General features: G+C 44.2%; 2 protein-coding genes across 3 annotated transcripts in view; one reads left to right on the top strand and one right to left on the bottom strand.

Annotated features, from left to right (window-relative positions):
- Window positions 1–13830, top strand: part of LOC134078609 (ephrin type-A receptor 6-like) — a 113095-nt gene extending 99265 nt beyond the window's left edge. The window contains exons 10-17 of one of the 2 annotated variants that reach the window (XM_062534660.1): window positions 2370–2495; window positions 3038–3223; window positions 8654–8715; window positions 9628–9837; window positions 10786–10935; window positions 11918–12111; window positions 12336–12485; window positions 12781–13830. In XM_062534660.1, the coding sequence (XP_062390644.1) occupies window positions 2370–2495; window positions 3038–3223; window positions 8654–8715; window positions 9628–9837; window positions 10786–10935; window positions 11918–12111; window positions 12336–12485; window positions 12781–12895 (1193 nt within the window). In that variant the 3' untranslated portion in view covers window positions 12896–13830. Of the gene's footprint in view, window positions 1–2366; window positions 2496–3037; window positions 3224–8653; window positions 8716–9627; window positions 9838–10785; window positions 10936–11917; window positions 12112–12335; window positions 12486–12780 lie in introns of both variants that reach the window. The other variant, XM_062534659.1, reaches the window with a different exon arrangement.
- A 1835-nt stretch (window positions 13831–15665) lies between these two features.
- On the bottom strand, window positions 15666–21156 carry LOC134078900 (F-box only protein 47-like; the record flags this gene model as incomplete). Its single annotated transcript, XM_062535067.1, has 10 exons — window positions 15666–16075; window positions 16313–16472; window positions 17188–17330; window positions 17591–17740; window positions 18239–18412; window positions 19381–19489; window positions 19992–20069; window positions 20419–20495; window positions 20703–20867; window positions 21093–21156. Coding segments are annotated over 10 exons (1227 nt in total), but the record flags the coding sequence as incomplete, so codon positions are not given.
- Window positions 21157–23316: the final 2160 nt, after the last annotated feature.

Below are 23316 nucleotides of genomic sequence, written 5' to 3'. Positions count from 1 at the left end.
AAAGTCAACAGAACAACAGTGTCTTTGAACACTTTTATAAAAACAGGGTCTTAGTTACCTCCAGCCGAACAGTTGGCTGCTGGTTATTTGGCCGCATTTTCATCCCACGGGCGTATCAGGGGATGACTGATGTACTAAATGAGACAGGGGTGCCTAAGCTACAGAGATTAATAAGTGCCTACGCCAACACACTTGGACAGACACACCGGGCCCTCTTATGAGACTGGCTGTGACTAGAGGAATGGCAAGCACCATCAGCATATTTGCAAATTTGACACACCAGCAGATTTGACAAGGGCTGCACTTCAGATTCTGGACTAAACAAAAGCTCCGGTGGTGGTGGTGGTGGTGGTAGTGTGTCAGACTCCATTAGTCTAGTCCATGTGCACTCATTTGATATTCATATTATGTACATTCACATTGATGCATTTAGCAGACATTCTGATTCAGAGCGACTTAGTGCACAGTGAAGGTGAGCATTTGATGGCTATGTGAGGGCTCATTGGGAACCCGACCAGTGACTCATAAGGTTCTGGGAACACTGTCTGTCTTTGTCCATATGTCTGGAACATACAGATGACAGAAATTCACTATTAATTTGTGGAGATCTAAGGCGGGTGATTATCATTAAATATGTCTAAACGGGTTTAACTTCATTTGGACTTTGGAATGGCTTACTTATGCTGAAATCAGTGTTTCTGCATTTCAAAGTAGGATCATGTTTACTGTGTCTCCTTATGCTTCCTGATGCAAAACTAATTTCTAGATTGTATTTCTTTCCCCCCTCATTTATTGTTACAGTGATAACCCATTGCAATAACAAATCTTGGAAGCATTTATAGCATTTTATTTTACTAATGCCATATTTATGCATGTGTGGCTCTCCAGTTGAAAGATGAGCATTATAATGTGTACTATATTATGCATTATTCATTGCCTCATGCGACATGGCTGCTATGGGTGCTAATGCGTGGCAATTAATTTTATTCAGACTTGGTCATCGTAGGCAGGCAGAAGACAACTGGCATGCCAGCATCGGGAGTTCACAAGTCAAAGTAGCACCCTGGAGTCCTATCAGCAACAGTATCAGTCATAGTAAACTACACAATGTGATGCATATAGGGCATCTTTTAATCTGTAACAGCTACAGTATGCTGTATTAACTAATGGAGTAGGCTAGAGAAGTCTTACAGCTATGCTGTATTAACTGACAGAGTAGAGAAGTCTTACAGCTATAAACAGAGTAGAGAAATCTTACAGCTATGCTGTATTAACTAACAGAGTAGAGAAATCTTACAGCTAATACTGTATTAACTAACAGAGTAAGTCTTACAGCTATGCTGTATTAGAGTAGAGAGGTCTTACAGCTAATACTGTATTAGCTAACAGAGCAGAGAAATCTTACAGCTAATACTGTATTAGCTAACAGAGTAGAGAAGTCTTACAGCTAATACTGTATTAGCTAACAGAGTAGAGAAGTCTTACAGCTATGCTGAGAAATCTTACAGCTAATACTGTATTAGCTAATAGAGGAGCTAATCACTGGTGTGAGCCGTGCTGTCTGTTGCCCAGATACGAAGCGAGAGTCAGCCTGCAGCTGGCAGGTGGCAGTTCACTGGGGGCAACATTGGAGTCTTTTGCTGGCTTCTTCATTGTGTCCAGGACATTCACTGTACTGGCACCTCAGAGAGAGAGAGAGAGAGAGAGAGAGAGAGAGAGGCAGAGAGAGAGAGACGGAGAGACAGAGGGGGGGGGAGAGAGAGAGAGAGAGAGAGAGAGAGAGAGAGAGAGAAACATAGCAAGAGAAAGAACATGAAACTGAAATGTCCCTTGAATCCCCAAAGACTTCTTGGAATCCTAAAAGTGAGGTGCAGAAGTGAATAGCTTCAGTTTTACAATTTTGTGGAGTCAAAACAAAATAGTTCATAAAGGTAGGAGCAGGCTTCACTCAAGACTTATAACTTTTTAGAGTGCTGACCAAAGTGTGTGAATAAATGATTGTTTATGCATAGTGCGGCCTATCTCTTGTTTCCATCAAAACAAAATAGGAAATATGTCAATATGTATTTTTTATAGCAATTGTATAGCATTTTATATGATTCATTGTTATAGCATTTGTGTCTGTGTGTTAATATTTTGTTGTATGATGTTTATGCTTTTAAATGAAAGGACATTTGCATTCTTGTTCCCATCATTACTGCCATCCTTGTTATTACCCATGACTATATGTCCTGCTACACATCTTGAATCGATGATGCTATATCTTCATTTATTCATTCTTATGTGGTGCTACATGCCTGCAGTAATAGCACAAGCATCTTCTGTGTGTGCTGTCTAACACATGAAAACTCTGTGTGATTCCTCAGTAGTGCCTTTCCCCGGTATAAAGACGTACATCGATCCCGACACCTATGAGGATCCCACCCAGGCCGTGCATGAATTTGCCAAAGAGATTGACACGTCACGCATTCGCATTGAGCGGGTGATTGGTGCAGGTGGGTTTTTGAGCCCCTAGGCAATAGCATACATATGAAAAAGCCTCTTTGATTAAGGTACTGTGTGCTCTCCACAATGAAGGGCAGGCGGAACAACATTATATTCTCATATCAAGAGAATAAAAGAGCTACAACCCAGAATTAGATGTGCTTTTTTTTCTACGGCTTGTTTCACATGTGTTTCAGATTTCACAAAACTAAATTTACTTGAATTAAACGGTGATGGAACTCTGACAGTTTTCTCAAAATAACTGTGTACACTATAGGGTATATACAACAACAAATATTGCATCTAGATTACATTTGAACTCCAGTCACACACTACAGCCTCATCTAGTGCGAGTTCCATGATTGCCATCTAGTGGATTGTCTGTGTTACGGCAATTTACTCTTTTATAGTCCCTGAATGACCCAGAACAGTCTGGGTGCCATTCCAGTGCATGTGAAGTCTGCTTTTGGCAGCCCTGTGTCGGGGGGGACAGTGATTGACAGATTGCTGATGTGTGTGTGTATGTGTGTGTGTGCGCGTGTGTGTGACACAGGTGAATTCGGGGAGGTGTGCAGCGGGCGCCTGCGCACCCCGGGGAAGAAGGAGATCCCGGTGGCCATCAAGACGCTGAAGGGGGGCTACGTGGAGCGCCAGAGAAAGGACTTCCTCCGGGAGGCCAGCATCATGGGACAGTTTGACCACCCCAACATCATCAGGCTGGAGGGCGTGGTGACTAAAAGTAAGGGCTGCTGCTGATGCCGCCGGAGCCACCTGCCTAACATAGCATCCATCCACCCTCCTGTGAGGTAAAAGAGTCCCTGTAGGCCAGAGAGCCCCTGTTTGAAGCCGGCAGTGTCTCGGCGCAGACTGACATTAGCATTCCACTGAGGCTCCAGCGAGCTCCCCAGCCCAGCGCAGGGCTTTTGTTACTGGAGGGATTCTGTTTCCCCCGCGTCTCCTTCCTCCCTATCACTGCAGATGAGGTCCGTCTTAGAATATTAGCCATCCTCCGCCCTGGCGCCTGCAGACCCGTTTAAACAGCCTCCAGCACAACAAAGGAGCCGGGGCGAGCGAGCACAGCGATCAGAACACAGCCTCCTCCTTCCTTCCGTCTCTGGATCCCTCCATCCAGCCTGCTGCTGCTGCTGCTGCTGTTGCAGCCTCCACTGACACCTGCTGTGAGCTGAGGGAGGGCCAGAGAGATGGGGAGGAGGGAGAGAGAGCAGGAGAGAGGGAGAGGGGAAAAAGGAGAGAGAGAGAAAGAGAAAGAGAAAGACAGAGGGAGGGTGGTGTGTATGTGTGTGTGTGTGTGGGGGGGGGGGGGGGGGTGGAGTCCCAGGGGTCTCTCTGGATGTGAAAGCTGGGGGGGGGGAACTGTCATATGTCTGTTGGGGTGTCAGAGGGAATTAATAAATAAATAAATCTCCCCCGTTTAGAGCAACAGAGGAGCATTACTGATGCATGAAAAGGCTGCAAAGCCCAGCTGATGAAGACGCTGCACTGTTAAAGAGCCGCTCTCGTCTCTGAAGCTAAAGCCCTCTTAAGGGTCGCTCCTCTCTATCAGTTATGGTGGCTGGCGCTGGGGTTATTGGCAGCTGGGCAATACTGTTCAGCATGGCCAGGAGATAATGACCGCCTCGTCTCCTCATCACGGTGGGCTCCCTGGTGTGTGAACCTGCGCTGCTATTATATGATTAGTGTGAGAATGGGTCGGGATCAGGTCCCTTTTAAAAATTCTCGGCAGGTCCCCCCCCCCCCCCCCCCTTCTTGCAAATAAGCACTGGCTCTCTGACGAAGCCATCTGTTTCAATTATTACTGTGTTTGTGTTATCAATCACGCTGAGAAAGCGCCAGTCGCTCACCTGCACGGGGGAGAGCACAGGTCCAGATAATCACGCGGCGATAGAACAAGGGTGAGGGATTGCTCCGATGATAAATAAGCGCTTAGTCAAGCGTGAACTGCTCGCGACGCCGCGAGAGAGTGTGATTTTTTTCATTAGACGACCACCTCTTAATACTGCAAAAACTCGAGCTACTCCCGGGCCCCCTTTTTCATGAGATAAATGGACTGATTGTTTTCGCCAGAAGGTAATAAATCTTGCTTTTTTGATGGCACAGGGACAAAAAATAATTGATCTCTCCCCTCTGGGTGACAAATAATATTGGTATTTTCAATCCATTAGCACTTCAGTGCAGCCCCCTTTGGCAAGAGCAGCTAGTGACTGCAGTCATTACAAAGAGGCAGTAATCGCTTTGTTTGCATTTGAGACACTTTCCCATGTCAGTCCAAGTTCAGAAGCGGGGGGAAAAAAATGAGTTGTAAATAGCGGCGGCAAGGACGGCTGGAAGGGAAGGAGCCGAGGAGTGAGTGAGTCAGCCGAGGATCCCAGCGCACAGCTGCAGTCTGCTTCAGAGGAGCTGCCAGTGTGCAGAGGCCAGGGAGGGAAAGTCAGGTCAGAGACGGCGCTTCAAACCCAGTTTAAGTCTGAAGGCTTTTGGGCACGGCTCTCTCTCTCCCCCTCTCTATTTTAAAAAACTTGCTCCGGCAGAGCTCTCTCTCTCGCGTGTGTGTGTGTGTGTGTGTGGGACTTCGCACGCGGGCCTGAGATCAGATCGGAGATCTATTTGTGTGTGTGCTGTGCCTACCCTTTCCCCGTCCGTCCTGAAGGACTACTCAGCAAATACAAGGCACCTTTTTTTTGGTTTTGACACGCGGAAGTGTGCTTATCGGGGGACAGCTGCATCTGACACGGCGAGTGAGTCATCAGAGGCATCCGTCACAGCCCCGCATATGCCATCGGCTGGCGAGGCGGCGGGCACGGCGGGCCTGTCATGCCACAGTGCACAGCAGCCCCCTCACGCACCGCCACTGTAGCGTGCAGTCGCCAATCTGCTGGGTACCGCTCAGCTCAGCTCACCTCGCTCTCTCCCTCTCTCTCTCTCTCCCTCTCCCTCTCTTTCTCTCCCTCTCTCTCTCCCTCTCTCTGTCTCTCTCTCTCCCTCTCTCTGTCCCTTTCCCTCTCTCCCTCCCTGTCTCTCTCCCTCTCTCTCTTCCCTCTCTCTCTCTGTCTCTCTCTCTCCCTCCCTCTCTCTCTCTGTCTCTCTCCCTCTCTCTCTCCCTCTCTCTCTGTCAAATTCAAATTCAAATTCAAATTCAAATTCAAATGAGCTTTATTGGCATGACTTACAGTAGAAGAGTAGTGTTGCCAAAGCCATCATACAGTGCAAACAGATGCAATATCTGTTTTGAAGGTAACACACAAGCATCAAAAACAAAATGAAATACATTTATAATAATTAAAAATATATGGTCTTAAATTCAAATATCTACTCAGAAATAAGTTAAACATATGTATCTAGATTATCTTTGGTTAAAAAGGAAACTTATAGCTTTCAGCTTTAAAGTATTCTAAAATTAAAGGAAACTTATAGATTTCAGTTAACTCTAAATTCAAAGGAAAATTGCTAAGTTATCTTGGGTTAAAAACTGTCTCTCTCTCCCTCTCTCTCTCTCTGTCTCTCTCTCTCTCCCTCTCTCTCTGTCCCTCTCTCTCTCTCTCCATCCCTCTCTTCTCTCCCTCTCTCTCTCTCCCTCTCTCTGTCTCTCTCTCCCTCTCTCTATCTCCCTCTCTCTCCCTCTCTGTCTGAGCTTCTCTTTCTCTACAGTACTTCCTTCAGCCTTATCTATCTATTTTCTCTTCTCCCTCTTTCTCTCTGTTACACTTTCTCACTTTCCCTCATTCTCTCAATCACTTGCCCTGTTTCGAGTTCCATGTATGTTTTCCCTCCCTCTTGTCCCTCCTGAGCTAGACTATGGATTCTATATTTCTGTCTCATTTCTGAGAAAAGACAAACTTGCCACTTGCCATCTTTCTACAGTCCTTACATTCCCGTTCAACTTCCTGTGCTAAAACCATCTGGTACCTTCACATACCAATACCTTTCAACCTCTTCAGAGACCAATTAAGAAATGTAGGTACTGAAGTGCAACTATGTTTCACCTGCGCAGCAAGACAGCGTAATGCTTTCTAGACGTGCACCTGTATGTGTAAACAGACTTTTCAGAAGTATGTCAGAAGAAGAAAAAAAAAAAAAAAACAAGTTGCCATTGATATGTAGTAGCTGACTGACTACAGACACGTTTTGCTCAGCACAGCAGTAGCATAAGGTTGGGCGGAGCAATCCCTGCTGCTTCCAAATAATACATGTGGGTGGAGAGATTGTCAAATCACTCGGCTCCATCCGACTTGAATACAGCAGCGTGTGTGAACATCCCAAAAAGTTGCTCAGTGTACCTTGTGTACAATACCTGTGTACAGTGACAGTAATCCCCACACAGCTGAGGATGAAGGTGCAGTGTAGGATGTGTTGTGCCTTTTTAGCCTCGCTCTGATACCAATGGAGAAAGCCTCTCACTTGACATGAGCTGAAGGGGAATGTATGCGTTTGAGCATATATATTCTCACTCCGTGTGTGTGTGTGTGTGTGTGTGTGTGTGTGTGCGTCCGTGCGTGCCTGCGTGCGTGGGTGTGTGTGTGCGTTTGTATGTATGTGTGTGTGTGAATGTGTCTGTGTGTGTGTGTGTGGCGAGGCCAAGAGATTAGAGAGGTGGTGGTGGTGGTGGGATTCATTCCCAAGCCCAGGGAGATGTCCTGCCAAGAAGCTGATAGAGAAATCCAATCAGGACCAGGGACCCGCTGCAGCTTCCCCCCCCCCCTCCTCCTCCAGCTGAATGAAGGAATATTACCCGTTTCAGACGACTGCCGTCCAAGCACACCAGCTGCAGCTTTCCAGCTAACGCTACATGTACCTCCCCACCACTCTGCCACACACCGCCGTGGCATAAACGGTGGCACACGGCGTCTGTGCTTAATGCCCGTGATTTAAGATGTGGCCCTCTAAGCGCGCTGTAAAGAATAGTGGTGGAGATAGAGCTCTATTTTCCTCTCTCTTTGTGTCCGTCCCTCCCTCATTCATGATTTGGTATTCATGTGATTAAAGGCCCAGCGGGGGATTGATTATAGCCAGCCTGTTTTGCCAATTATCTAAATTAGCTGGGTATTTTGAAGTGTAAACAGAATGTCGCATTAAACGGCGTCGAACATGCAAAGCCAGAATCAATCAAGCTCTGTTTTATTTGGAGACGGTGGTGTGAAATGCATTTTCAGTCTGAACAGTAGGGACCTCTGATCATGAGTAATCTCATTAATACATATGAAATCACGCCAGACAAGTAGTGTCCCATGACCAGGCCGAGGAGAGGTGATCTGAAGGCCTTTTTACTGTAAAAACAAAGTGAATTACAACCGAACATGTGACTGATAAGACATTTTTAGTGTCCAAAATTATGAAATATGTATCATTTTCCATCCAACATGTCGTCCCATATTACTATGCAAAGTTGGACCTACAAAAAAAACGATTTCCAATTTCACACCCTGACCATATCCACAAATGTACCGGTTAGGAGGTAGCCTACATTTCCAATTTCCGAGCACACCTTGTTTGACCTCTCTCAGCCGAGGGATCTGACCGGTCCTTTGTGTGGAAAAAGTAGCCGATGATCATCAGGGCACTCGGCCAGCTCCCCGTCCGGGACCCCTTCCCTGGTGTGCTATCTCCCCGCAGTGTGCCGTCCATACATCAGCGCATTGTAATGCATGTAATCCAGTAATGAGAGCAGTCATCCACTGAGACTGTCGGAGGGATTAGCCTGTGACATGACCCCCAGGAGATGGACGGCAGGTCCTCCCTCTACCCCGCTCCCTTCCCGGGCCGGCCCAGGGTGGGGATAAAAGTGCACACTAATTAAAAAAGTGTTTTAATCCAGTGCTGGATTACACTCTCATCAAACTCGTGGCTGCCAAGGAGATGACATGCTAATCGCCTATTAACTTTTATGCGAGGGAGATTGAACCCGTTTTCAACCTTGGCTGGTGAACAAGGATTAAAAAAAAGGACTCAAGGGGAGGGAGGATACTGTATGAACTTTTCAGGAAGGCAAATAAAAAAATATATAAAGTGCCCCCTGGTCATTTGGAATTGGAGCGAATGAATTTGTCAGAACTTTCTGTCATGCCAGTCACGCTGTGCAGGCAAAGCAGTGAATATGGCGGCGCTGAGGCTGCTGGGAAGGTGATAGATCCTCTCTGTGCTTTTCTGTCCGCAGGTCGGCCCGTGATGATCGTGGTGGAGTACATGGAGAACGGCTCCTTGGACTCGTTCCTGAGAGTAAGTACTTGTCTCACCCAAGCCCCATTCATTTGCTTTTAAGTGTTTCACATGCTGTGTCTTAGTGGGCCACAAGGGAGGGGTCCTTCACCAAAGAGGTCCTCAGCTCCAAATAAAGTTGTCTTTTGAAACCTGCAGTATTTTTTTTTGCTCACAGACGAGACATGCTTTTGTCTATGGCTTCTGATGAGCCTCAAAGCCACCTGATTTCATAATGTGCGAAGACTTCAACATTCTATGCATAACAATCACATGCCTTTGAAACCCCTCCCCGTGATGTCTGCGCGCCCGCGATATAAATAGCCCCGTTTTCACACGCGATAGCGCCGATCTGCCATCTGATTGCCTGCACACCCCCGTACCCCTGCAACCATCCCCAATCACAGCTTTGTCACATGCAGATGGCTTGAGGAGGTGCCAGGCGCAACATGAAGACAGGCGTCTCACATGTTTCCCTTCCCGCTTTGATTAAAACAGCAGGGTGTCAAAGCTGTCCACATAAAAAGGGAGAAAGACGCTTTGATTCTTTCAACAAAAACAAAAATCCTCTTCAATGTGACTGCCTCAAAAAATACCGTGACTCGTTATGTGTCTTCAAAAAAAAAAAAAGAACTGACCATCTTTCTTTTGGGAGACGTAAAAGGGACATTGGCTTGTTGCTAATTTTCTCGTCCTATATAATTGTGCTGATTGCATGGTTTCCAGGTTATAATAGGCTGTTATGTTTGGGCGCTTGTTCTGAGCCTGGACCTTTCCCATTCTGCATTTGTTGTTTTCCTCAATAGTGTTGTGTGTTGTTTTTCTCCGTAGTGTTTTGTGTTGTTTTTCTCTGTAGTGTTGTGTGTTGTTGTCTTGTCCCACTTGTCAGTGATGTGAGAGCACCTCCTCTCTCTCTCTCTGTTTGCCCTTCAGAAACATGATGGGCACTTCACCGTCATCCAGCTGGTGGGGATGCTGCGCGGCATCGCCTCGGGCATGAAATACCTCTCGGACATGGGCTACGTCCACCGAGATCTGGCCGCCCGCAACATCTTGGTCAACAGCAACCTGGTGTGTAAAGTGTCGGACTTCGGCCTGTCCAGGGTGCTGGAGGACGACCCCGAGGCTGCCTACACCACCACTGTAAGTGTCACGTCCAGAGACGTTGGGTCTCGTTATTTTAGGAACGCTCACGGCCGCGCCTCATCCACAAATGTTAGCCGTAAGGATTTAAAGATTGTTGGGACGGCTCGCTTGTGCCAGTTGAGCCTGGCTGTTTTATTATTATTATGTACCACACATGCAATAAAAGGCATGTGTAATTCACACGGCACAGAACGGTGTCAGCTGCTGTGTCGTGTGACTAACAGCTCTATTTGACTCGCGTGTGTGTGTGATGTGTGTGTGTGTGTAGTGCACCCGAGGCGGTTCTCTCTCGGCGGCTGCTGTCTTTTACAGTCCGCTGTGGAAAAGTTTAGATTCAGCTTTTTTCCTCCCCAGCTGACACTTGTGTGACCTCTATTCTTTTGGTCACTGGTGTGGGATATATTGCATTCTGAGGTCCATAAGCCATTTTCTGCATGACAGAAATCTCGGTTCGCAGAGAGAGCTGGCTGTCTTGGTCAGACTGGGAGATAGCCGTGAAGGATTTGTTGAGACTTGTGATTTGACTTTGCCCTCATGTGGAAGAAATGGGGGGATAGGACACACCAATTTCAGCTCCTGGTAAACCTTTCAGGGGCTTGAACAGCAAAGGCAATCTTCTTACACACTGGCAGGCTGATCTCAAACAAGAGGAAACAGAGGCTGCGTTTGTTGTTTTTGTTATGTATACTGTATTGGACTAGTACATAATGATAAAAATGTCCAAGAAAGATCAGTAAATAATAATGGTTTGTGTTATTAAAGTATTTGACAGCAAAGCCTGAAAGCCTGAAAAACAGTTAACTTATTAAAGATTTAGATTCAAGAACTGGCTGTTCAAGAAACCGACTGCTTACAGTTTACATCATTCCACAGAGATGTTATTATTATTTTGCCTATATCATATTGCATGCGATTAAGTATTCTACTAATTGGGTGCATTTGCAGGGAGGGAAAATCCCCATAAGGTGGACGGCACCGGAAGCCATCGCCTACAGGAAGTTCTCGTCAGCCAGCGATGCCTGGAGCTACGGCATCGTCATGTGGGAGGTGATGTCATACGGAGAACGACCTTACTGGGAGATGTCCAACCAGGATGTGAGTTCAGGAGGGTTCATTTGACTACAGCTGAAGATCTGGTTAATGCAGTTCATTTCATGCTCCTCCCTTTGAGATAGGATATTGTAGAGGAAAAGCGTGGTAAAGTAGGGGTCCAGTTTAAGTGATGTTGAGAGATCTTCCACTTTGAGTGACATGCATACTGTAGTTCTCAACTTAAAATAGAGTTGTCATAACAATGTATTACATAAATCAACTTCACTGGCAAATCCGAAAAGCGACAATGCATTTCTGTTGTGCTTTTACCTTACTATCTTACCATTTCTTTACAACAAAACTATACACACCTCACGTTTAAAGGTACATAGTTAGCACTTGGTTTCCTGACCCCATGGCCCGAGTGTCCAGAGCTGAATGCCGAGCTCTGTCTGCCTTAGAGCCAGCAGCCAAAGAGTTTTACCCAGGGGGCCGCAGTTTCAAGAGGATTTGAGCATGCTGAGGAAATGCTTGGAGGTGCATTCGCAGACAAAAGCCCTCCTTCACCCCCCAATCCCTCAAATGCTGCCAGCGGTGGCAGGGGACCAGAGGGCACTCAGGCCAGCCGATCTCGGGCCACCCCCCCACCTCCCCCCCCTGACACAGACAGCAGCAAAGTCGTCTGGGTCCAGCCGATAGGGGCTGAGTGGGGAGTCCAGCTCCTGACAGGAGAGGAGAGCAGGGGAGGTAATCGCTGTGTCAGGCCATGCCAACCAGGCTGTTTTACAGCGGAGCGAAGAGACTGCATAAAGACAAGTACTGCTGCTGCCGAAAACCCCCCGAAGGGCTTTTATAATTGAGCCTGAATTGACAGGACAATGGTGTCATTAGCCCCAAAACTGTGGTACTACTACTACAGCTTGGATTACTGCCAAGAGTGATTGCCCTAAACTAGCCGGATAACTATATAGATATCACATTATGGGCATTTGTGTCTGCAGCGCTTTTGACGTCGAGTGTGCTTTTGTGGCGTGTGTGCCCGCAGGTGATCCTGTCCATAGAGGAGGGCTACCGGCTGCCGGCGCCCATGGGGTGCCCCGTGGCGCTGCACCAGCTCATGCTGCACTGCTGGCAGAAGGACCGCAGCCACCGGCCCAAGTTCACCGACATCGTCAGCTTCCTGGACAAGCTCATCCGCAACCCCAGCAGCCTGCTCACGCTGGTGGAGGACATCCAGGGGTACATGCCTACCGCCTCACACTTCCTCTGTCTGTCTGTCTGTCTGCCTGTCTGTCTGTCTGTCTGTCTGTCTGTCTGTCTGTCTGTCTGTCTGTCTGTCTGTCTGCCTGTCTGTCTGTCTGAAACAAACCTTTCCCTTTTGCTCGTAGATAACCAGAGTCTCCAGGAGAATGACACATTCTGACAGAGTTGTTGAGTAATAGACGTTCCCCTTATGTCCGTAGATTACCGGAGTCTCCAGGAGAAGTCCCTGATTACCCGATGTTCATCTCCATCGGTGACTGGCTGGACTCCATCAAAATGAGCCAGTACAAAAATAACTTTTTGGCCGCCGGCTTCACCACACTGGACTCCGTCACCACCATGAGCATCGAGTGAGTATCACACACACAGACACAATCATTAGCACTTGGTCTCTGGGTGCCTCTCATTCAGCGTTTATATCATCCTCCCGGCTTCCTCCTCGGGCCTCCATCCTCACTGATCTACATAAAGAAAGATGGGGCGGCAACAATGGGATAGTCTATCCAGTTTTAGTTATAGATCAGTGGGAACGCCCCTCAGGATTGAGCGTTGAGGATCGAGGAGAGATGTTGAGAGGCACCCTCTGTAAAAGAACAAAGTAATATCTGCTCAGACTTTAATGCTGTTCTCTCCGCTCTGTCCTAGAGACATCAGGCAAATTGGAGTTACGCTGATTGGACACCAGAGACGAATAGTCAGCAGTATACAGACTCTGAGACTGCAGTTGCTCCAAGTTCAAGAGAAGGGATTCCATGTATGAGATTGTAAACAAGACAATACAAGCCTGTGCCTCAGCCATCTTCCTCACAAGCAGACGTTACGTTCTTAGCAGGTGCAAGGCGGCACTTTTCCTGCAGACAGTGGACTGGCTTGCTTACTTCCAAGTGTGCAAACTCAATTACCAAGACTGCTTGTTTCACATCCAGCAGCTTCTGACTGACAATAGAGCCTGAACTTCGGCAGACTGGCATGTCAAACGGAAAAAAAATTAAGTAAGCCTTGTTTGCAGTAAAAGTATGTCTATACCAAGCAACAGTATCAGTATTTAGAACTGTAGATTTGAGAACGTAATCTACAATTATTCTCCATGTTTTGTGACCACGTAGCTGCTAACAGATGTGCAATCTGAAGGATTGTCCGTAATATTAATTATTTTAAGGTTCAATACGTAAACATCACGAGGCATCTCGCAAATTTATTTGATCCCAGACGTTCTGGTTTGCGTATACTTGAAAAGTAAGGAGAGATGATGTTGAAGAATGTTAATGACTTTGAAGTGTATAGTCCATTTACCAATTATAATCTAAATATATTTATATGTGCAGTCCTGTATGTGAGAGCCCTAGTAAATGTTATTTTTTATTTTCTTATTTAAATCAGCAATATATGCAGTTTCAGTGACAAATATGGGGAGAGAAAAAAAATGAGAAGTGTACACTTTCTTATTTAGCAAATGGACTTTGAGAGTAGAGCAGTGGCCTCAGCCAGTGGCTGTGCAGAGTGTAGTAGTCGTGGCCAACGTGAGAGTATACAGTGTGTGTGCTGTAGTCATGGAGCTTTCCCTTGTGGATATGTAATGTGCAGTAACGAGATCTAAGTGTCCATATATAGAGGGCCACGTGTACATAATCTGGAAATGTTCTGAACCGAAAAATAACGTCAGCATACAAGATTTCAAGAGGGAGTTCTGTTCAGGCATCCATTCAACACCATGTCAGCTAGGCACCTTGTGTGCTCCCTCCCCCCCCCCCCCATCACAAACAACAACAGAGTTGGAAACAAAATATGTAGAAGCCAGGCCAGCAAGATGGCCACCTCTGGAATACATCACCACCCACCCGAGAACCCGTGCCCCATCCTCCCCACTGCCCCCCAACGGAAGAGGAGGCGCGCCATAACCCCCCCCCCACACACACACACGCGTCCAGAGATGTCCGCCACATGTCCTGGATTACATGGACAACACTTACATACCTCTGCTCCGCTGCAGCAGGAGCCCACTCACTGCGGGAGAAGAAGTCCGAGGTCTCTGAACTGCGCTAGCTGACCCAGCGGGGAGAGGAGGAGACACTTGTTTGGCACGTCACTGCTGAGCAAAATGGAGACCGCTAGTTGTTTTGTACAAAGTACAAGTAAATTACTAAGTATTGCATTTTATTTTTCTATGATTTCCAAAGAGACATTGTAGATCTTACACACTGTAAGAGCTGGTTGATGAGGATATTTATTTGCAAATAAAGGTGAACATTTCTGATGGTGACGTGACTACCATCTAAATGCATCATTGTTAGTATGTCACTGTAAAAAATTATAGTGAGGTAAAACGGTAACACTTTATTTGAAGGGGTTTACATAAGGGTGACATGTAACCGTCATAAGAATGACATGACACATGTCATGCACATTAATGACTCATTATTGATGTTTATGACTGTAATGTGTCATTCGGTTTTTTCAGGTGTTTTTGATGTTGGCAGGTTTTTGACATTCAAAAACCGAATGACACATTTTGACAAGTCATAAACATCAATAATGTGTCATTAATGTGCATGACATATGTCATGTCATTCTTATGACAGTTACATATCACATACTTATGACTTACTGTATGTAGACCCCTTTCAAATAAAATGTTACCAGTATGGTATAACCAGTGGATGTGACCCTTCAAAAAGGTGAGTAATACTTGGGTGATTAAATCCCCATGTGAATTATCTGCTGTAAAGTACATTTGTAGATGTTCATGTGCTTTTGGTAGGTTCCATCCAGGGCCCTTTTAATATGTCAACAGAATGAAAATCTTAGGTCGAACATCGCCCTCTGGTGGAAATAAGTTGTAAAAAGTCATTTCTGACCTGCAGGCAGTACGGTACTGTTCGTTTACTTTTATTTTTTACTCCTCATTCATACATTTGTTAGTTGATTTGTTCATTAAAGTATTTATTTCTAAAATATTTGAAAGCTTGAGTTAATTAGATTGGTCAAACCATAATGCTGCACATGCCTTTTATGAATGTGATATAATAATAATAATAATAATAATAATAATAAAAAACAATATATGTCAGGTATTCTGAAGATACAAAACCGTATGAGACACTACACACTAGTGGGTAAGAGGTTGAATATGAAATTCTGCCAGTGTTGTTGCAGATTGTTTCTACTGTATACTGGCTTTCGTTTTTTGGTTTCTTTTTGCATCTTTCCTTCTTGACACAAAACTATCACTGGACACTATGCAAACATTTCGCTCACAGAGCAGTGCTGTCAGTCCAGAAATGTTGTAACATGTTGTGAACTTAAAATTATTTTTGTCATTGGCTTCCACTGATGAATAAATTCGCCTGTATCAATATATAAAGTTTAATATTTGCTTTAAACATCACATTACAAAGACAAAAATGCATTTGCAAACAACATGAGTTAGACATACAGCTTAAAAATAGCAGTACAATGTATGCAATAAATAAAGAAAAATATGAGCATAATGGAAAGAAATAAGTTAACAAATAAATAACAAATCTGTACAACTAGACGCATTTCATGTAATAAATATACATATTACAGAACATAATAAATATGTTCCGAATATTTACTTACAAATGTTTCAAACACAGCATATATATAAGTCTTGATGGGTACACTATGTGCAAAATCATTTTGCTTTCATTTTCACCTAAGCTCAGAGCTACAGTGAATTTTATGGTTCCACTTTGTCTGGTGGCACATACCGAGGAGTATCCTACAGAACAGAAATGTGCCATGACAACACTTCTCATCCTGCTCTACTGTACTTGCCTCGGGCATAACAGATAGATGGGGCAGAGGGGGTCTCAGCCCTGCTTAAGGAACATGTACATGATCTCCGTGTGGAAGTGGGCACAGGCATTGAGAAGGCTGCAGAGGTTCTGGAATGTCTCCTGGTTCTCATTGCGATTCCCTGCATAGACCAGAGACACATACAGCATGAAGACTTCAGCGTTTGCTGGTAAAAAGCATTCCAACTTGTCCTTTACATGGGTAAATGCCTCATTCTATTGGAAATCACCGGGCTGGGTATGTATATAGGCTGGGCAAATATCTAGGCTGCCCCTGCCTTTTACTGAAGAGAACCTAATCATGCAGAAATGGCACATGGCTAGACCGAAAAAGATGAACTCATCGGCCTAACACTGACCTGACATAATGAGCTCGTACATCTCCATGGAGACCTCTGACAGCATGTTTTCCATACTCTGAAGGAAGGACCACTTCTCTGGCGCCCCGGGGAACACATTGCAGAGCTGTTGCATCATCTTCACCGACCAACTCATACAATAGCCGTCCTTCTCCGACACCTGTGGATCACAATACAAACAGGTGGTCATTCAATTCTGTCCAAAACAGTGTAAGAATATAAGGCTATTTCAACAGTCCAAAACAGTGTTAAAATATCAGGCTACTGTAGTTCAACAAGTTAAAGAGGAACTATGCAGGATTGGCGATTTCATCTCTGGCTTCGGTTTCGTTTTTCATTTTCGCTCGTTTTATGCTTGCATTTTCTCTGCAGAGCTTCCCCGACAGCTTTAGCGTGTATATTTATACATGTATAGGCTATATTGAAATACATAAATTGCAAGCGTGGTTCTTCGTCTCAGACTTCCAGATGTAAACAAGGAGCGATCGTCTCCTGCAGAAAGTTGCATAGGGTCTCTTTAAAAGGAAGGCCTTATGATGCATGCGGGTGACCAATAACTTATTGTTAAGTTCTCAACTTCTCACTTTTATTAAGCACTTACACTTACAGTTGACAGCCAGCGAGAGCAGGTCTACACCTTATTGAATAGGCCCACCCCCATTATCAAACCTGACTCACTGAGCAAGTGTATCTGCAGAGGTCAGGTAGTGAGGGGATAGAATACCGGCGGGAGCAGGAGGAGTACTGTACAATGAGAATGGTGGGTCTTTTCTCATCATCACAACACAGGGTTGTGTGCATTTATGCAAATGTGCTCTCTGCATCTCCACCAGGCTTTACTGACAAATGATTTTGACTTCCAATGCCAGACTCACCAGGATAATGAAAACAAGGAGCTGAGATATGTCAAAGAGTCTTCCGTTAATGGCTTTGCTGGCAAGAACGCTGTAACAGATGTTGTTTCCACACAGGATGAGCAGGCGCGCCATGTTCTCCAGGTACCAGGGCTGGGGTAACACTAGCAGACAAAGAGGGAGAAATTGAAAAAAAAAAAAAACAGCACAGACGCAATTCCAGAAAAAAACACACTCAACGTTTGACACTTAAAAAGGTAAGACTTGGCAGACAAAAAAGGAGAAATTGAAAAACAACACAGACACAATTCCATAAAAGCACACTCGACGTTTGACACTTAAAAAAACGTTTGAATGCAGCACTGACTGGAAAGATAACGCACCGTGCATGACTTGTCATACCCTCCTTCCCCAATCAGCTCACCTGCCATTTCATCCACAATGCCGAGCACAGTGTCTGCTGTCCAATCCTTGGCATCTGTGTCGCTGTACAGTAAGATGATTGCTTTGGCCAGGTCCCACAGGCTACACTGAGCTACAACTCCAACACACACATCCTGCCACCCAAGTTCACCTGTAACAAAAAACACTGTAATCAGCCTTCCTTAAATTGCACTGCAGGTACTGTAAAGGTATACACAGGGCTGATAGACAGGAAATTATCTGTGCCTGAAATTATCAAATACATTCAAAGACAATATAGAGAATAGCCTTTCTTGACATCGTACATGGCCTGAGCTCAAGCCTGAATTTAGGCACCACGCCTGAACTCTATATAGGTATACAGTACAGTGAAGGTATGTGAAGAGATCTGAGTACAAATGAGGTGTCAGGGGGCGCTGTGGTGCAGCAGGCTACAGCCCCCGTACCATTTATGGGTCCGAGTGCCCGCGGGGACCCAGGTTCGAATCCGGCCTGCGGTCTGATATCCCGATCCCACCCCATCTCTCTCTCCCACTTGTTTCCTGTCTACCACTTCACTGTCCTGTTCTAATAAAGGCAAAAAGCCAAAAAAATATAATTAAAAAAAAAAAAAAAAAGAAAAGAGGTGTCAGAGGGCCCGGTACGGTACCATTGGACTGCAGAGGCCCGTAGAGGATGAAGAGCAGGCGGGCCTGGTTCACCATGGGCCAGGGCTTGAGGATGCAGGTGAGCCAGAAGAGGGAGTCCTGGCGGCTCTGCCGCGGGTCCAGCAGCACCTTTCTGCAGAAGTTGCGGATCTGCTTCTCCAGGCGGGGAGAGGATCCTGCCCGCCAACGACACAACAAAGCACTTGTGGTATAGGAATGTACATACGTCGCACATCTATCTATCGATTAATTCAAGGAGCGTCTGTCTGTGTGTCACTCTGTCTGTCTGTTCCACGCATAACTCTCGAACCACTCATCCGACTGCTCTCAAATTTGGTGGGTGTCATCCTAATGGCATGAGTGTGCGCAGTGCCAAATTTCATACGCTATACAAACAAAAAATGCCGCATCTACGGGCTCTGCACTAGTCTGTATAATTTCGACAGGTGCTGAATACGGGCACAAAAGTAGTCAAAGAAAAAATATCCGAGAGAGAAGAATGTTTGAATTAGGCTTGAATTAGGCTACAACAATTAAGAGCTTTTTCTTATGTTATTGCAGTGTCTGAACTTCTAGGAGGAGAGATGTTTGTTTCTTGCTCAGTGGTGCTGCCAGCATTGTGTCATACATGTGTCTTACATGCTCCCAGGTATACGTGACGAAGACCTGAGTGGTCGAAACGTTATGTTTTGCCATTAAACCGGGAGCATGTAAGACAGACAGCGTGCGGATATTTTTCCTTTGACAACAAAGCACTTGAACGTCGACTGGTATCATGTCGATCTAACATCATCACACAGCTATCCTAAAAACACATTGTTTTACCCAAAAATGTATTCAGCTCCCAGGGAGTTAATTTGAAACAAGGTAATAAATAGGCTTGTTGTAACTGAGATGGTCTGCACATTGTCAACGTCCTGGGATTATCTTGAGAGCAGTTTTTTTTTTTTAATCATCACTTCTTAATCAGTTTTCAATCAAAATCTATTAAGAACTATTAGCATTGTGACCCAGTAGCAGTATGTGTCCGTATACATCTAAGTATAAGTCACCACATGAGACATTATGTATTCTGCCAATCTTAATATATGAGTCAAAGCCTTACAAAAGCATTACAAAATAAAGAGAGCCTACAGTACAGTACCTGGTTTGCCTGTGACAACTGTCTCAATCTTTCGTGTTAAGTTTGTGATTTCACACAAAAAGTTGAACACACGGTGGCACTCCAGTTCATCCCATCCAGCTATTAAGGTCTGTTAATTTAGCCAATCAATAATACAATAATCAATAATCAAACAATAATTTAACCACAAAAGAACAATGGCAAATGGACTTAAAGCATGCCATTCCGAGAATAACATTAAGGCAATGTTTAAGACAATATTTATTTCATATTTATCTATTCCATTTTTTAAACTTAGTACCAATACTTTAAGAAGTTAGCACAGTGCTTTCAAAATGGCAAAAACAAAATCATCACAATCAATACAATATTCTTAAACTGTACAATGATTAAACGATAAAAGGCCTTGCCTTCAAATGGACATTCTGACTAGTAAGATCATCATTTTGACCTGTCAAAATACCATTATGGATAGCCGCAATGATATTACAGATAAGAGTGTGATGTTATTAAATGGTAAAGCAGCTTGCCACAATAACAGAAGTAGGGTTCCATTGGTGGAGTTGCTAGTATTTGGGTACGGAAAGATGTGCTCTAGGATCTCAATAAATACAAGTAATACACCAATTCACCTGTAGGAACATTCCGTAACAAGCAAAGCCCATGCAACCAGATGTGGATCTGCACTGGTCCAGGGTAAAACAAGGGACCTGAAAAGAGAAGCAATCCAATACATTATCGCCTTTGAGTTAGGTCCAGTTAAACCTCTCTGACCAGTTGTTAGTAATCTGGGAGAGAAAAAGTCAGAACTGAAAAATTTATTTTGTAATTTTAACTGGGATTCATACTTGATGGCAGAACACTTTTAACAAAGATTCAATTGTTTTCCTTTTGTTTTGTAAATGTAGGGGGGAAGATTGCTGGTATTTACTGGTAAAGATATCAATGCCAGCAACCAGTTATAATTGGTTGTTTATTATTTGACCAAAAGTGTTCAGCATATGAAAGATGTTCAGCAGTGTTTTGACGATCATTAATCTGATCTTGTGTCCGTCTTACCTGTGCTAACCTGCTACTCATGAACTTCAATCTGTCTTTTGTGGGTAATAAAAGGGTGCACCTCTTGAACAGCAAACCTTTAAAAACAGAGGACATCATGAGGCATCCAATTTTAGTCATGTAAAGCAGTATTCAATTAGCTGCTTACTTCCAATCTAGTCTCCAAAGAATATTATTTTATTTTATATCTAAATACATGGACACCAGTAACAAGAATCTATCTACAGTATGTCTCATTTTGATGTATGATTCGTACAGAATAATATTTAAGATTAATTATTTACCAAGAGATCGGTAATGACTGAAGGCTGACAGCTCCTCTTTTGTAGAGCTGCTTTGGTGAAACTTCCACAAAACCATTCTGTTCTTCCAGGACAGTGTAGATACATGGCTCACTATATAGCTGCTGATGGCCTTTGATACCATACTGAATACACTAACATCAGACACTTAAAAAGAGGACACAAAATAGTGATGCTAAACATAGGTGCACAACTTTCTAGTGGTTCACTTTATAGCCTACTATTAACTTTACAGTCAGCAGGGTTCATTATGGCCCTGGTTCTGCTGACCAAGGTGCTGGTGCCCTTTACCCAAGAGATTAATGTCAGTTTGATTTTGATAACCCATAAATCAATCAGTTGTATACTGTAGCTATGGCCATCTGTGCTCACCAGTCAGGTGGTCTAAAATCAAATCAAATACTTCTGCAGGCAGTCTTTCAAAGAACCTCTGAGAAGCATGGCACTGACTCCTGGTAATTATTCTCCTTGAGTAAGGTTGTTTCTTCCTGTACTTGCATTGGTTGCGTCGATTTCCAATCTGTTTCCCATTGGCAGACAACATCTCCTGGTATTAGTCTTGAGCTGCATGGATTAAGTGCATCCAAAGTCTATTAGAAACACTGAAGTTATACTCAATTTAGGTGATATTTAGAGTCGTAGAAAGTGTCCTACAAACAGTAGCTATAGTTATACTATAAGTTCGTGTAAGTTCGGCCGGAACATTTTCCCGAAGCATACAAAAATAATTTAATTGATGTCTGGTTAGTTAGCTAGCAGCTAGCCTTAATTCTAGCCTTAATTCTGGCCAAAGATACTGTAGCTCCTTTCAAGCTATCTGGAAAACCTGTCTATGGGAAAACCTAGCCAAGCTAAGGTAGGTAGCTGCTAACACTTTCCAGCCAGCTTCTTGATAAGCTAATGCCATTAGTTGTTATTCAATGTTAGTTGACTCTTTACAATAAAGTAAGCTGCAAACTGTTGTACTTTTCTTTGACCATTATCTGACTGAAGGCTTAATTTAGTACGTTACGTTAATGGTGCTCTGTTAAGTTAAAGTTAACTTATTCAGCTAACATTAGCTATAAGCTAACTTTAACGTTAGAGTGACAACAGATCAAATGTCATGTCCAAAATAATACTCCAAAAAAATCCTGTCAGGGCTAACGTTATCCTTTTATCTATCAATCTTACAATGTACCTTTTCTTATGTTAATTTGTCAAAGATAATCTTCTAGTCAGTTATAATAATATTAAGGTAAGTTAACGTTACCTTATGATAACTTAACCCCAACAATAGATAGCTGCTACTGAAGATCACTAGTATGTGTGTGCAGCACCAGCAGTGTCACTGTCATCCCCGTGCTTGAAAGATTTGGCTAAGATTTGTCTTTGAGATGTACCGCCAAAAACGCCATCTCGTGCGCTTACACTATGAATATACCTGTATGGGATTCTAGAAGTGATTTACGACGTGTAGTACTCGTGATTGTATATTAGATGATTTTTTCTGTTTGGACCTGTCTTTATGGCTTGTCCAACTCCATAGGCTGGAAACCATAGAGCTGGAAACAACCAGTTCTCTGATGTGTGAATTCTGACAGAATTCAAGCTTCTAGTGTCCCCTGCCCCTGCTGCTCTACTACCCATAGATATTGACAAACAATCTATGCTCTACCTATAAAGTTGTTCACAGGTGCTGACCAGAGTGTTTTATTTGGATTTACCTCACAGACTAGCCTACACCAGAGGTGTGGCCTATGGTTTCTATTTTTAGTCATTTTAGTAAAAAAAAGTCTAAGTGTATTTTTTAGTTTTTTTTGTTGTTATTGTTGTTATTTATAGCCTGCTGTATAATCAAAATCCCTCTCTGTGCTTTAATAAATTGTAAGGCTTTCTGTGCTAATCCAAAGAAGTTATCCACTTCACCATCAAATCTTTCCTTTGAAGCATGATCAGATTCACAAAATGTCATTCTGGAGACAGATATACTCACATTGATTTCCTTTTCTTTCTTTTTTTTTTACATGTATTGTTTCCTCTAGCAATGCGCTGACGACTGCTGTCTACCAAGGCCTTGGGCTGGAGCTATGTATGTAGAGCACCCCTGACACCCTGCCACTGACAGCCGAGGAAGTGCCCATGAGTGATGTGCTAATGATGTTTACCATCCCACCACCTCCTCTCTTGGGCAAAACAATAAGCCCTGTTCAGCCAGGAACTGAAGCTGAAGGAACTGTGCTGTGGTGCTGGCACTGACCAGCTCATCAAGTCCTACTGGCGCTTTATAAATGCCATCGCATGCCGTCCGTCACAGGAAGGGCACAGCACCAGAGACTATACCTAATACTACACAGAGACTATACTACACCTCCCTGAGTGCTGAGGATAGCCCACCCCTGACACAGGTAGGATGTGTTTTCATTGTAGAGTTATATTCTAATGGATGGAGCTATTATATGGTTCATTGACACTAATGGAGAGCTTTAATGAATTAACATGCAGGGCACATACTGTATGTCCAAGCTGATGCCATGGAATAGGAGGGGGAGAACAGAGTTTTTTAGCATGTACTTCCTAAACAAGACTTATATCAAGGCAACAGTTAGTCTGATGT

This window comes from Sardina pilchardus, chromosome 4 (genome assembly GCF_963854185.1).
Source record: "Sardina pilchardus chromosome 4, fSarPil1.1, whole genome shotgun sequence".
Taxonomy (NCBI): Eukaryota; Metazoa; Chordata; class Actinopteri; order Clupeiformes; family Clupeidae; genus Sardina; species Sardina pilchardus.
Note: the sequence above shows the minus strand (reverse complement) of the source record. Positions and strands in the feature narration are given on the sequence as shown.